Here is a 15,345-nt window from a genome sequence, read left to right as displayed (position 1 = left end):
AACTTGTGTGCTTTTTAGAGAACCGGGTGACTTCATCACTCTTTCTCAGTTGAAAATTGCGCACAAAAAAGGAAGTGGGGGCAGCCTGTCTCCCACACAAAAACGAAAACCTGTTTGGAGTCTCTCTGGGAATACTAAATTAAGTGTTTAATCTGGTCCTTGGTTAAAATATAATGTATATTGTTTTAGACAAAGGTGGTAATAATTTTAAAATAAACATAAACACACATGACACCAGAAACCAACAGTCATGTAAGATCAATGTTGGGGGGGACAAACACCACCGTTTTGAAAGTTGAGGATCACACGTCCCCCCTGTCCACCCCCTGATAACGCCCCTGTACATAACCAATGATATGTCTTTATCTCTGCAGTAGTTTAAAATGCAGACATGAACTTCCCCTTAATCTATTCTGATCAGCAGAGCTGCCAACTCTCACACACTGAGAGTGAAATTCATTCTTTTGATTGGCTCCATGCACTCTTACACCAGTCGAATGTGTGAGGGTTGGCAGCTCTGTGATCATTCACTGGTGATAAATAACTGTTCTTCACAATGCTTCACTAATGGGAAGAGGAGAGATGAACTTCTCTATATAGACTGTCTGGCTCTCCACCCTCTCCACCACTTCCACTACCTCCTATAACAATATTTGTGTGCTGACTATCCACTGGCCCACTGTCTACTGCTTGCACTGTTTACTGGCTATATTAGCCCATATGCACATTTTTCAGTTTTTCTGTGATGTACCCCCTGTGAAAACAAAATTCAGCCAAGTAGGCCTACCCCCTAACCAGCGCAAAGCATTTTTAGTTGAGAAAAAAAGACTTAAAACAGAGCACTGTGCCATCAGTGTCTAATTTATTAAACTTTGGAACTGATAAATATATGTATGTATATTTCAAAATCTCATGTACCCCCTGGAGTGCTTTCACGTACCCCCAGGGGTATGTGTACCCCCATTTGAGAACCACTGCCTTAGTACATTCATGTGGATTTTTGATTTAGTATCTTTTACTGTCCATGTTATTCATGTGGATTAGTTATTTTATCATACTGTTTATGTTGTATGCATGTTGTCTTTAAGCTACTGGGATCCCTTAGGGATCAATATATCTGTCTATCTATCTATCTATCTATCAATCTATCTATCAATCTATCTATCTATTGTTATAGGTGTATTTATTACTTTCCTTATTTGGAAATCATGGAATAGCTGTGATGGAATCCATTACCGGTAACTACGTTGTATTATCAATTTAGCAAAAGGTATCTCTGATTTAATTTAGGCCAACGTCCACTGGCGATGTCCAGGGGTGTACAGTAGTGGTAAAATAAGAGGTGGGTACCTATGAATTCTGGGATCACAGTAAGGTGGACTATACCATGCGAAATTGGTTTTTTAACATGTTTGATGATGGTGGAGGTTATTGTCCAAAGTTTATTTGTTCTATCTCTTGGGCATCAAATCCATAGATGCGAATGTCATTGCCAGTGGGTATTGGCCTTTAGACTTTGTCGTATTTAACAGACTTGAATATTGGCACTCAACATTGGACAGTGTTGTTGGTTGTTGCATACACCTTGTCGGTACCCGATCAGTTCTGCGCTTGCGCACATTCGCGCACGTGTAGATGATAATCCTGTTTTACGACGATTTATGACACAATCTGTTCCACGCTTGCACCTGCGCCACTTTATTTGCTTAGCTGTGCCGCTTAGCAAGAAGTTTAAGACAAAGATGTTGTGGTGTATGGTTATTTATTTTGGTAAATGGGCCTATTTTGTGATCGTAGATATGGCTTCAGTATTTTATTACAGCGCAGTGTTGGCGAGAAAAACAGCCTGTGAGAATAGGCTACTGGCTCTTGTTCTGTTTACTTTTGTACAAAGACACACAAACGTTCCAAATGTTGAACTGATGGAGTTAGGTGATGTGAATGTGTTGTCTCATCTCTACAAAAGGAGTGAATCAATTAGAGCTCTGAACTAATGCTTCTAGCAAAAGGGTTATAGTTTTTTTTTTTTTAAGTTTTCTTTTTTCTTTTTTCTTTTTTAAGTCCACTTCTGGTCCAATGTGAGCAAAGACTCGAAATGTTGAGCTGTAATACAGAAGAATCACCAGAAAAGAACAACCAAAAGTGGAGCCACCTTTACTGTACAACACTGTCCACTGAGAAAAAAGATCTTCATGATGATGCTATACAAGCCACTGCTTATGGAGTCAGGGTCAAACACATTACCTGATCAACTTGTTTAAGCAGAATGAATTACTCTGTATGACCTTGGGCCCTATCATGACATTCTAGGGCCCTATCATGACATTCTAAAGCGCATCGTCACTCGTCAAAAGTCTATTCAAATTTAGTAGGATGTCCAGTTCACATTGGGAGGGGTTTCGTTATCAAACGTGGAGCGCATGGCGCAACAAGGTGTTCCTAGGTTTTTTAATCAGTCATATGGGTGTGTTTGGGGCGTAACATCATTTTAAGTCAATGAGAATCACATCTGTCATTCCCTTTAACGGCGCAAAGCGCGATATGTCAAATAAATGCATCGGTATTTTGGCATTCAACGGCGCATTTGAAGGAGGCTGCTTGCGAGACCGTATGGAATAGTCATTCTTAAACCATGCTTTACTAAAACCTAGCATAGCCTTCACGCATTTGCACTCGTCTATTATTTGAACTCATTGGCAAAGTGAAACTAACTTCACCAAGGAGTCAGTCAACGACAAGAGAGTTATATGCAGTTACTTTCACTATTGACTGACAATGGGTTACCACCGAAAACATAGGCTGGAAAAAGCAACACTTGCCCTAATATTGCTCAAATGACTGAATAAAACAACATTTATCCTGCAGAGGAGTTGCTTATATCTCGTGACAGTGCGTCTTCAGCTGTGCTCCATACGTGTCTCTCGCCTGTCCCCTAATCACTTTTAACCGTCATTACCAATTTGCAAATGATGGTGAATAACTACTCATCATGAGATGTACAGTATTTCGTAATATCTTTATTCTAATTATGTTTCCCATTGTAATCGTGCAATTTGTAATGCTTTACATGGACGTGCACTGGTGTGCGTTCATGAATGATAGAAGGATGGTGCGTGCACCTGCCAATATGACGGTTGACATGCGCTCTTAAAATAGCATATGAACAACTCGCCTTTGACTTCTGACCAGGTTTAGGTGGTGTATGATAGCAATTTTTAGACAACGCGCCAGGCCCCTCCCTAATGCCACACCCCTGGGCGCAATGCTTGAAATATAAACGTGCCAAAAAACAAATTCAACTTTGCGCGGGTAAATAACAAACTTTACGCCATGCGCTGGTACCCAAAATACAGCCCCTTAGATTGATGTCAGGTGAGAGTATGAATCAATGTAAAACGCTGCTGTTGCTGAGACGAATTGTTAGGTGTAAAAATGCAAGATACAGTACATATTCAGTACATTCTGCCTGTTCACATCCTTGAGAGATACTGCACATTGCACAAGTCTTCCCATGCCATTATGAAGTTTAACATAGAATTAATGTAAAGTATAATGTGGAAACAGCTGTTACAGGATGATGGGAACATGTGAAAGTATTATAGAAGACAAAAGGAGTCTAATCTTTTCATAAATATTGTATCCTCATTCTCAACTTTCCGTTGGATCACCGTTTTATTACATGTGACTTATCAGTTGAGAAAAATTGTAATACACACTCTTGACATTAATTATTATATTCACATGAATTACATAAGTTATCATGGTAAAATATGTAATATCTGGCAACAGATCAGTAACAAAGATGTTTATTGATGTCATTGATATTGACTATTGGACTATAAGAAATAAGTTGTATGATGCTCTGTGATCATAAGCAAGCTTCAGTTTCACAAATAAATTTGTACTTTCTCTCACAGGCTGTATCCACCCAGCCTGCTGCTGCACTATTGGCAATAAAGTTCTTCACTCCCATCCGTACACAGTCCTCTCCATCAGGATATTGATTATTTACCCCCTTCCAGTTATCAGGCTCATTTTCCAGCCAGAATCTGTGGAGAAACAGCAAATCAGAAATCAGGAATGATCACCTAAAGCTGCTTCTTCTCATTTAACCATTATCACTTTAAAGCTCAGATAATTCACTGAGTGAATGCTAGATGGATCACGGAAGAGATGGCATCAGGCGAGTGGTTCTTCCTGTATGAATACTGATGGGGGTCCACAGTTACATTGATCGTCCTCTTTATCTCAGCCATTACCAGCCTCTCAAAGCATTTTGTGATTATGGGTGTCAGAGCCTCTGGACGGTAGTCATTCAGGCATGACACTGTGGAGCTCTTAGGGACTGGGATGACAGTGGAGGCCTTTAGTCATGTTGGTACAGCTTTCTGGAAGAGTGAGGTGTTAAAGATGTCTGTCAGCACCTCTGTTAGCTGGTGGGCACAGTCCTTCAAGGCCCTAACAGGGATCTTGTCTGAAGAAAGAATCTTTGAAGAAAGTCCGTCAGCGCCTCTATTTCTTAAGGAAGTGGAAGCAGGCTGGTCTGTGTCCTGCCATACTCACCTCCTTTTACAGGTGCAGAGTGGAGAGCATCCTCTCCTCCTGCATTACGGTGTGGTATGGCAGCTGCTCTGCTGCAGACAAGAAGGCACTGCAGCGGGTGGTTAAAGGGACACCAGGCAACGTTTTCGTGTTAATTAATCATCTTCGTAAGTCGGTATATGGTTAAATGACTCATTACGGGGCGAATGAAGGCTCTCTCGCCCGCCCCTACTGCCTGTAGGAAGAATATCCCACTTGCAAGTTCGGTGTATCCTACCCGCCGACCGAAGCAGGATCAGTTTACAGCACAGAGGCAGGCTAACGAAACGCTAGAGATTGTTGCAAACGTGTGTATAATGGCAGAGCCAGCGAAGAAGCAGCGAAAACCCTTGACGGAAGACGCAAAGAAAAGGAAAAGAGCTTCAGACCGAGCGAGGGGGAGTTTCGTAGAGAAAAAGCATCAGGCTTGCCTGGTGTCCCTTTAAGCTGGCTCAGCGGACCGTCGACTGCAGCCTACCCACCATTGAGGACATAATACACCAGCAGGTGCAAAAACAGAGCCTCCCTCATCATGAAGGATGACACTCACCCTGCACACAGACTGTTTTCCCCCCTCCCATCAAGCAAGAGGCTACGCAGCATCGAGGCAAAGACAACCAGACTGAGGAACAGTTTCTTCCCATCTGCTATTAGACTGATAAATTCATCACCTCATCAGCTCTGATCTGACCATATGCTCTCAACACACTGCACTTTAGTCATGAACTTACTTATGGACTTGAGTATCCTGAACACTAATGTCATTGATGATGTTTCTTAGATAGTATGATACATTTGTTCTACCCATAATTCAATTTATTAATGCCTTTGCTTTGTTTAATCAACCGAGATCTGAGTACTAAACTTCCCTTGTACATGAAAATGTACTAATGATAATATAGCTTCTTGAATCTTGAATTCAACAACCTATATTGTACTGAATACTGACATCCCAGAGAAGAGTGCCTCAGATCAGTAATTCATTTGTGCAAGAAAATGATTCTTATTTGGATGTTATTGTATTGTCATAGTAGATTACAGTAAAATGCACAATGAAAAGTGGAGTGAAACTGCATACCCTTTGTTTGTAAGAGGAGTGTTGTCCACCCACAGCCACTCTCCTTCCGTCTGTCTATCATTCAGGCCGATCCAGAACTTGTCCTCAGGAAATTGCATTTTTGGTGCGCTTATCCCCATCAACAGTTTCTTTGAAACAGGAGAAAGCATTTAGAGTTGTGCATAGGAATATTACTTTTTTGCCCAGTAACTGTGATAGAATATATAACAATGTCTGCACCTATTATTATTAAACATAGTTCATGTGAAACACAATTCATCTTAAAAAATAAAACATCAGCTGAGCTGAAGCAGCAGCCAGTAGAGTAGAGAAAAAGATGGAATAGGACGTTTTTGGCAAACCTGCTCTTTTTCATCATTTATGATTGCCAGATGGCTCTTCTTATGGACACATTCTTCTTCACTCAGAGTCCAGCTTAGATTCTTATTAGAGAAGAAGTAGCACTGTCCGCCATGTGCTTCCCAGCCATTGTTACATTTACCAGACCGACATCCAGCTGAAGAATAAATCAAAAGAGAAGAAAATATTTCTGAGTTTAACCTTAACCCAAGAAGGACCCAGATGTTCGCAACGTCCCTACTCTCTATTAGTCTGTTATAAATCTGTCTCAAAAACCCACCTGTGAGATTTGTATGAATATTTTCTTCTGTTGTTGAATATTTTGTACTTTGTGGAGAATCTGAAAAAAAAGAGGGCAACCATATGTGAGCACGCCTACTCATTAGGCGTACACTAATTGTGCCCGCATGACACGGAACCAATGGGCACAACACTCCCCAGAAATATAGGGGTGTTCTGCGAGGCTCGCAGAATGCAAGTTGCCGTCGCTGGCAATAGGCTACTTCTCTGGAGGACAGGAGCGTTTTTCTGTGCTTGTCTCACGCTGGGCATCGTGTGACGAAAGCTCCCTGGAATTCTACCTGATTTCACCGGGCATTTGACTAATAGGCTACTTCGTGTTCATCAAGCCGACGCGCCCTCCCTCCTCCACTCTGACTCCTCGGGCCTCTTGCCCATAGCACAAACAAGGCCAAGATCACAGCCTCCTGTCAGTGCGACAGCCTGACCACTGTTTTCCCCTGATTTAAATGTAGTTTTTTTTTGGTTTCCTTTTATTAGTACACCCCTAGTGGTGACCTGTTCTGTCCTTAGTCCATTATTGTGCCTTCCAGTGCCGAGTAGCGGCGCTAGGTTGGTTTATGGTCAGTGTGAGTTTAGTTTGGTTGTTCATCCCCATTTTTGTTTGTTTTCTGGTTTGCCCCTCTCCTACCCTGTCGGCACTGGCCTAGTCAGGTAGTGTTCCCCGCGCAGTGAGCTGCCTGCTACAACATCGGCGTTCGGGGAGCAGTGAGGGGTTAGGGCACTTCAGCCACTTCCTACTGGTCGGGGTTCGAACTGGCAACCCTCCGGTTCCATGTCCGAAGCGCTAACCAGTAGGCCACAGCTGCCCACACCAGCATTAGCCTAAATCGTTAACTGCAACAATATGTAGTGGTTGAATCGTGCACCCTGGACTCTGTACGATTCAAGTGAGGATCTGTGACCTCCCTGCCACTGTGTCTGGAGTGGGTGTGAGTAGTCACTTGGTCGTGGGACCCTGTCACTGCATGTTTTGTGTGCTGTGCTGTGCTGTTCGGTGGGTTGTGTTGTTCACTGTGCTGCTTGCCATAGATTGCTTCATAAAGAAAGGTCAGTTTATTGAGTGTGTGTGTGCACATGTGGTCTGGTGTGGACAGACAGCCAGGGAGCCTAGACCCCACCTCATGCATAGAGCTAAAGAATATTTAATACATCTATTTTGTACTTTGCTTGACCCTTGTGAGTCTTTCCTTTTCCCTTTAACTCCCATTCCCCCTCTCCCCTTTAATTATCAATAAACTGTTTCTTTCTAATGGAATTCATGTCTGCTGCAAAGTGCATTTGGATTTGTGTGGGTCATAGTTAGCTGACTTCGCAGAGAGTCTGGCCTAGATCCATTGGCAAACGTTTATTTCCTGGTTGGTGGACGCTTGTCTGAAGTTTGAAATCATTGGAGTTCAATCACTAACGTTTGGTAATGACGTATGTTAATCACGCGGGATACAACGACAACGATAGGCTTGCAACTTAAATGTAATCGCTCTCAGGAACAAGTTGCCGAAGTAAACAAAGTGAACGAGAGCTATTCCAGACGGAGTACTGTAGGGAAATGTAAATGAGCGGAAGTACGTAGACAGGTGGAGTCAGGCTAGGTCATAGTGTGTTTCATCAATAGTTTACCTGTAGAGTTTGACTTTACGTCTGGTGTTTGACACTCTTTCATGAAATATCCAGTTCTATGAGCTGTATCAGAAAACAGAACATTGTAAGAGATTATTATTAGGCCTGTCAGTATTTGGTGATGACCCATGTTGTAGTTGCCAATCCAATCAAACAATCACTCTATTCACAATTTATGAAACAAAGTAATGCTTTCCATAAAAGTAATTACTATATTTTCGGTTAGCTCACAATTGACAAAATTAAAAGTAAATCTTCAATGGTACTAAATAAGCTTAATTCTCATTACAATAATAAAATCATAACTTTGGGGTGTGTAGCTAAAAGCAGTGTCAGCACACACACTTTCCTACAGACATAAATGCAAGATGTTCCCACCAACAACATGAGCAGTGATGACCACAGTTAGAAGAAGCAGGCCAGGAATCAGCACTGGCAACACCAACTTGACCTTTGACCTGGCACCATGGTTACAGCCAAGCTTTCCTGTTTTGTAGAATAGGAAGGATGTCTGTGCTGAGACTTTTATTATTGTTTTTCAAAAGAAAACACCAAAAAACATTTGAATTTGAAAGTGAAGATCTAGTTTCTATGCATCGATGGGGAAATAAATAGTAATGTAAGTTGTTTAAAAAAGAATCTGCTAAGACATTTTTATTATAAACAAAAACACACGTGACAGCGTGCACAATCACCTACCACACTTTTAAATAGGAAAGGTGGCTGACTGTGTCAGCTTTTGACTTTGTTACTGCTGCACTTTTCTCTTCAGCTCGAAGCCATTTCCAGATTGGCTTCTATTTACTTATTGGCTAAAACAGCTGTATATTTCTCATTTGTAATAAATCAGAAACTATTTTTTAGAAATGTTGTTGGACTAACAAACTTAACAAACAAAAGTTTAAAGATACCCCATGTCAACAGTAATTGTCACTGACAAATGGAGGTAAACCCAGCGTGGTTATTAAAGGTAAACTATGCAGTATTGGCAATTTCCTTACTGTTTTCTCGGTTTTTGCTTCTTTTTCGCTGGCTTTGTCATGACGAATGTCTGAGAAACTCCATCGCTACCTTTTTCTAGCCGGTGCCTGGCGTGTATGTGTATTTGAATGCAGTAAAGCAATTCGTTACACTCGTTATACTTCCTGATACTGAGGCCGTCGGCCCGCCGACCCACAGTTGCAAGGGTGGTTTTTCCGCTCACAGGCGCTAGGGGGAAGCGAGACGGCCACCATTCAACCCGAAAAAAATCATATAACCATCTGAAGCTGTTAAATGAAGGTAAATTAAGCGAAAAAACTTGCATATTAAGCTAAAAAACCTGCATAGTGTGCCTTTAAAAGGTAATTCAAGATAACTCGAATGCATCCTGTGAAAGGAGCTGATGACACATTCCTTACATATGTAGATTGTAGATGATCTTTGTTAGTTAAAATCTAGAATTTAAAGTGAATGTCTTCCTTTCAAGTGGAATTTAACTTTATTTCAGACATACTAATGAAGCATACTAGTTTATACTATGCAATAGGACTTAACAAGGATAATAACTTTCAGTATTTGAAAGTATTATTTTTAGCTAATGTAGTGTTTATATACTGTAAGTCACATTGGACAAGTGGAATAGAAGTGTCTTCGCACAAGTAGTGTTCCCCTTAGCTTCCCTGACAAACAATATGACGACAGTAACCACCTATCAAACCCTTTCTTTCTTTGTGGTACAACAGTCTAGTTGTTCCTTCAGTTCCCTGGTGAAGAGGAGCTCACCTGCTGTGTGCTGCTCCTCATCCTGGTCATCAGTCCTGTGCGGATGCATCCTGGTCAGACGAGAAGGGACAGAGCTCTGCTCTGCTGTATGTTCACTCAAGTTTGTTCAGACTTCTGACCGAAATAGAGCTGAGAAGCTGATGATCACTTGAGAAACTTCCTCCTGCTGTTGACAAGTTAGCCTCAAACTTTTTTTCACTTCTCACATTTTGCCCAAAGATGGACTAAAGAACAGAACATTCATTAAAGAGGAACAAGAAACATACAAACACCATTATACAGTGGTGGAGGAGGTACTGAAACTCAGTACTTAAGTAAAAGTAAAAATAAGCAGAGACATATTTACTTTAGCAAAAGTAAAAGTACCACAATGACAACCCTTAAGTAAAAGTAAAAAGTACCTGCTTTTAAATGTACTTTAAGTATTAAAAGTAAAAGTATTTGCATAATGATTTATTCTCTTAATATCTATATTCGAATAAAAAAAATCAGTATGGGCTATAGCATTTTAATTAAGCTATAGTTTTAGGTTATACTAGATTAGATTGTTTTAAGCTAATTGTGTTTACCTTATCTGTGGCCCAGTTTATTCTGACTTACAAGACTGTAATTCTGGTTATCTACTAGGGTGATCTGCTAAGTAAAATATCATTCAGAAAAACACAAGGGCCTGAAGTTTAACAGGGTAGACAAGGGCAACGTCCGGTGGATTTTAATGGATCTTAATTCTCCTGGTCCAGATTGAACAGAAAAGTTGTTGAGAAGGTTTCTTTATGATACCCAGATAGCAAAGGGGCGTTGAGGGGCGTTGAATCCACGTTTGTTTGAAGCGGCAGAGGTTGATTCAACGTGGATTCAACGCCCCTGTGCTATCAGGGTGGTTCAGTTTCACTTGCGCAGACGCTCATAGACATTGAATGAGTCCTCATATTACTACCCCCGTAGACTATGCCTCTTTATTTGATCACACACAATTAAGAAATATTTCCTAATCTGGAAAATGTTTAGTTTTTTTCGGCCAGCTGTTCTATAATAGTGTAGAATTCATTTGTGCCGCAAATGATCAGACGTGTGACAGAAGCATGGACATAGCCTCTAACTTCGTTGATCAGCGGACTAGCAATCTCATCGGAGAGGAGCCCCTACGCTGCAGATAAGAGACAGAGGAAGGCACAGACCACAGTTGCATGTCCAGTGTAGCCATGGGTCTGGTGAATAGGCCTATGGCCTACCGAATGCAGATGGCTACAAGCTCACGAGTTGCCTGGTCTAGACTAGAAATTATGTTTCAAAGATTTAGAAGCTGGGCACGTGGCGAGAATCTTTGGCAGCAACCCCGCCCCCTGGTAAAACAAACGTGTTTGTCAGAGAGAGGAAAAAATGATCGGAAAATGTAACGTAAAAAGGAACGATGGTGTTGTAGAAATGTAGCGGAGTAAAGGTACAGATAATTGCTGCAAAATGTAACGAAGTAAAAGTCAAAAGTATGCACTATAGATTCTACTTAAGTAAAGTAGTACAAATATGTGGAAAATTTACTTAAGATGTCCTGCCACATTTCTTTTGATTCATTACTTTGTGGTAATGTCTGAAGCTCTACCATGGACTCCGTAACATTTTTTGTGGAAAACATGCCTTGTTACCTTGTTTCAAGCCATTCTAGCGTGGTATTGAAAGGGACACCAGGCAACGTTTTCGTGTTAATTACTCCTCTTCGTAAATCGGTATATGGTTAAATGACTCATTACAGGGTGAATGAAGACTCTCTTACCCGCCGCTACTGCCTGTAGGAAGAACATCCCGCTTGCAAGTTCAGTGTATCCTACCCGCCGTCCGAAGCAGGATCAATTACATAATGCATCCACAGCACAGAGGCAGGCTAACTAAACGCTAGCGATTGTTGCAAACGTGTGTATAATGGCAGAGCCGGCGAAAAAGCAGCGACAGGGGCGGTTTTAGGTACGGGCGAACCGGGCGGTCGCCCGGGGCGGCACGAGCGCTTAAAAAAAAAAAAAAAAAGAATAAACGTCGCAAAAAGATTTTCTATTATCCATCACTTGTGTGAGGAATTAGGGAATTGGCGCCCCTGTTGCTCAGAAGGTAGGCCTACTGCACTGCACTGTGCAGAGGAAGGGGCGAAGGGAGGGGTTTGCGGGGGACAGTTCACCTCTGGGTCTCCTTAATGAAACGGGAAAGGGGGGATGAATGGGGATCCACTGTATAGTAGCCTACAACAGTCTATTAGTGGGCTAAAATCAGTCACACCTTGACTTTCTTCCAAACAACGCACATCTCATAATGTTATGAATGCAGACCTATGATTCCTGCACATTTAATTAACTGTGTGAAATGGCTAATAAAAATAGGTGACAAAACGATTAAGAGGTCACCCAGGTGAATTGGTTTGGTCTTGACTGTGGTCGCGAGTGGATCATGGGAATTTGTGGATTGTTGTCGACTGTCGAGTGCCAAACATGATGGACAGAAAGCGGTCAAAGCCATCAGGTGCCCAGTTCCGAAAAAAAAGAAAAGTAGAAGAGGAGAAACGAGCAAAGGATAAAGGTATGTAATGTCCTAATAATAACAGTATCATGTCATGAGTGAAGGGCTAACGTCAATGTTAATTGATAGGGCCTAGCCTAGTATAACTTTTACGTTTGTTAGCCATCTTGCAATGATACCTATGCTTAGCCTATAAAATAATAATTCGGTTTTAACAAACACAACAACTAATTTCACCATGAGATGGATTATGCTTTGCAACAAAACGGTCAAAACCTCAAAAGTTCTGATTATTTATTTCCATCATTTTGGTTAACGTTGCTGTTTAGACAACGCAATTTTCATGTAACAAGGTAGGTAGGCTAGTTTCAAAGACGAACACTTGGCAATGCTGTAAGCAGTATTTTGCCATCTCATTGTTTGCCATCTGCTTGTTTGTGCAGAATTGCCTGTTGTTGCTTTAAAAATGACATTTAAAATGTCTCAATAAAAAAATGACTGTTTGAAAAAAAAGAAGATTTTTTTGTTGTTGGGGGCGAGCGAAGGGGGAGTTTCGTAGAGAAAAAGCATCAGGCTTGCCTGGTGTCCCTTTAAAACATTTTTTTCATCAGTATTCACCTGTAAAAAGGCCAGCAGCCAGACCAATGGATACCTTGTCTTAGCTGAATTACTGAAGCTAAGCAGGTGGGTACTACTTGGATGGGAGACCTCCTTGGAAAACTAGGTTGCTGCTGGAAGTGGTGTGGGTGGGTGGCCAGTAGGTGGCACTCTTCCCTCTGGCCAAAAAAAGATCGATCCCAATGCCCCAGTGCTGTGACGGGGACACTGCACTGTAGGAGATGCCGTCCTTCGGATGAGACGTTAAACCGAGGTCCTGACTCACTGTGGTACACCATGGCACTTATCGCAAAGAGTAGGAGGTTCCCCGGTGTCCTGGCTAAATTCCCAACCTGGCTCATTCAATCTGGCCCCCTAATCATCCCCCACTGTAATTGGCTCATTCACTCCCTCACTCTCCACCTCAATCTGGTGTGTGGTGAGCGTTCTGGCGCATAATGGCTGCCGTGCATCACCCAGGTGGGTGCTACACATTGGTGGTGGTTACTAGTGATGTCCCCCCATCCATGTGACGCGCTTTGAGTCTCGAGGAAAAAAGCGCTATATAAATGTAATGTGTTTGTTTGTTTGTTTAAAAAGTAATACATATTTTGCAGATACATTTGAAACTGCAAATTAGATTTGTAGAAGGTCTACAGATTGGTAAGCGGTCTGTCAATCAATCTCCTGAAGTGGACTTTACAGGAATGTGAAAATATATTTACTTTACAGTATCGACATAAGAGTGACATGAGACTGTCGTGAACACATGACACTGTCATGACACATGAAACCTAACCCTAACCCTAATCCCTAACCCTAATCCTAACCTTAATTTGTTATGACAAAAACCGAGTCACTTAATAACAGAAGCGTTATGTCATAAACGTTTATGACTTATGACACGTTCATGACAGTGTCATGTCACTCTTATGTCGGCACTGTCAAGTAAAGTGTAACCAAAATATCTAAGCCAGAGGTGACAGTCATATTAGGCAGTAGGAAATGCTGGAATGAGACCCTTTTGGGGGCCGTCATTCTCATGGTCATTTTCATTTTTCTGCATGCATATCAGATTGTTGTTTGGTGATTTACTCTTTTACTACACCCACTTCTGAGCAAACAAGGCATCTTTGTTTACCTGTTGTCATACTGCTCTTTCTTTCTTGAAATACTCTACCTTCCATGTCAGTATTTCTTTTTTTCCACCAACATAGACACTATGACCTATACTGTATAGCTTTAGCGCTAGGATTAATTAATTTATTATATCATAGAGATTCTTATTACATGCAATCGATGACAACTGGATGTGGATATCTATTTTATTTATTTTTTAATTCCTACCCATGAAACCGGCTGGCGGACTGGAACTGGCCCCTTGTTTATCAATGGTATTTAAAGCATCATTTAAGAGATGAACTCTAAAACTCGCAAATTCACTACCTAAAACTGAAAAACCTTGCAAACACCAACAACAGTACAGCTGGCATTACTGTAATAATAATAAAAAAAAGTCAAGGAAGTCATGTATACAACAGGTTTTTTCACTTATCAATTTTGATGACACTAAACCTAGTTGCTATGAAATACCAGAAATTGCTGCGTGCTGTTTCTTTAAGTCTAGCAGACATCATATGAGTACAGTGTTGACACAAATCAAGTGCTGCGATCAAAACAGCGATGAGAACTTCATACACACAACTATTTTTAAACAACACTTTAGTGGTGTTCATAACTCTTGTGCCCATAATCTTCCTCTTTTTGATACATCTACCCAGTGTTGACACAATTTAAGTGCTTGTGAAACAGTGATGAAAACTTCATTATTTGCATATATGCATTATTTTTAAATGCTTTAGTGGCGTTTATAACACTTGTGCCCATAATCTTCCATCCTACCAAAGTCTTTCACACATCTGTCATCAGAAACAAGACAGCACCCAAGACTGTTCACTTCTGTTGACACCTTACATTTCCCCCTTCTTGCTCTGTTCTTAAGCACTCCTCTAGAGCAATGTAGAGCCCTCTGTTTGTGCCAGTGGGACAGCTAATATGGCTGCAATGTAAAGGACCCAAAACACTGACAAAAGGAAAGCCCATGTGTACAACACTCTCTCAGCCTCTGCTCAGAGAAAACTCAACAGGGTCAGGTCTGGAGTAAGTGTCCATTCATTGATGTTGAACAGAGGTGGCTTTCCCTCTCTTCCAGCCACACAGCATTGTGCAAATGAAAACTGACCAGCATACAGTAGAGCACCCCATGGTCAGAGCTGTGCTCTATTGTATATCTTTCTATACATCCTGACGTTCCTGTTTGTCACGTCACATATATGTATATATGCTAGATAGACTATGGCAACTAGTTATGACAACTAGTTCAACACATTTGCTTGTAATGACACAAGCGAAGAAATAAGGCCAATTTGTTTTATGGACTATTCAGCAGGGGACCAGTATAATGCATTTTGACCAACATGACATTAGCAATTGAAAATTTGAAAAACAGCAGACAGCTGTACAGAATCAGTTGCATGCATTACTATTTTTTCAAGATACAGAGA

At 41.3% G+C, this 15,345-nt stretch overlaps 1 protein-coding gene across 3 annotated transcripts; it reads right to left on the bottom strand.

Moving 5' to 3' along the window:
* Positions 1-3,632: 3,632 nt before the first annotated feature.
* LOC143140522 (galactose-specific lectin nattectin-like) lies at positions 3,633-9,856 on the bottom strand. Of its 3 annotated transcripts, XM_076301472.1 has the most exons (7): positions 9,683-9,854; positions 8,297-8,404; positions 7,919-7,981; positions 6,279-6,338; positions 6,001-6,155; positions 5,660-5,787; positions 3,633-4,049 (listed from the first exon to the last, which is right to left on the bottom strand). In XM_076301472.1, the coding sequence occupies exons 1-7, from the start codon at positions 9,729-9,731 to the stop codon at positions 3,869-3,871; spliced, it is 744 nt and encodes a 247-aa protein (XP_076157587.1). In that variant the 5' UTR covers positions 9,732-9,854; the 3' UTR covers positions 3,633-3,868. The 3 variants fall into 3 exon arrangements, with proteins under 3 accessions (XP_076157587.1, XP_076157589.1, XP_076157588.1); XM_076301474.1 differs by lacking the exon at positions 8,297-8,404 and having other exon boundaries at positions 9,683-9,856; XM_076301473.1 differs by lacking the exon at positions 6,279-6,338 and having other exon boundaries at positions 9,683-9,853.
* Positions 9,857-15,345: the final 5,489 nt, after the last annotated feature.

The sequence above is a fragment of the Alosa pseudoharengus genome, unplaced genomic scaffold (genome assembly GCF_046254945.1).
Source record: "Alosa pseudoharengus isolate Yale_2024_CS ecotype anadromous, Long Island Sound unplaced genomic scaffold, YU_APseudo_1.1 YU_APseudo_1.1_scf_23, whole genome shotgun sequence".
NCBI classification, from domain to species: Eukaryota; Metazoa; Chordata; class Actinopteri; order Clupeiformes; family Clupeidae; genus Alosa; species Alosa pseudoharengus.
The sequence above is the reverse complement of the archived record's forward strand: the minus strand, read 5'-3'. Positions and strand labels throughout refer to the sequence as shown.

What these genes read in the sequence shown, in the direction of transcription:
- LOC143140522 (XM_076301472.1), bottom strand. Translation starts at nt 9,731, where the DNA reads ATGCATCCGCACAGGACTGATGACCAGGATGAGGAGCAGCACACAGCA. An exon ending in CGTAAAGTCAAACTCTACAG is followed by an intron (nt 6,339 to 7,918) that starts GTAAACTATTGA and finishes CTTTTTTTTCAG; the next exon opens with ATTCTCCACAAAGTACAAAA. An exon ending in ACTCCTCTTACAAACAAAGG is followed by an intron (nt 4,050 to 5,659) that starts GTATGCAGTTTC and finishes GTTTCTCCACAG; the next exon opens with ATTCTGGCTGGAAAATGAGC.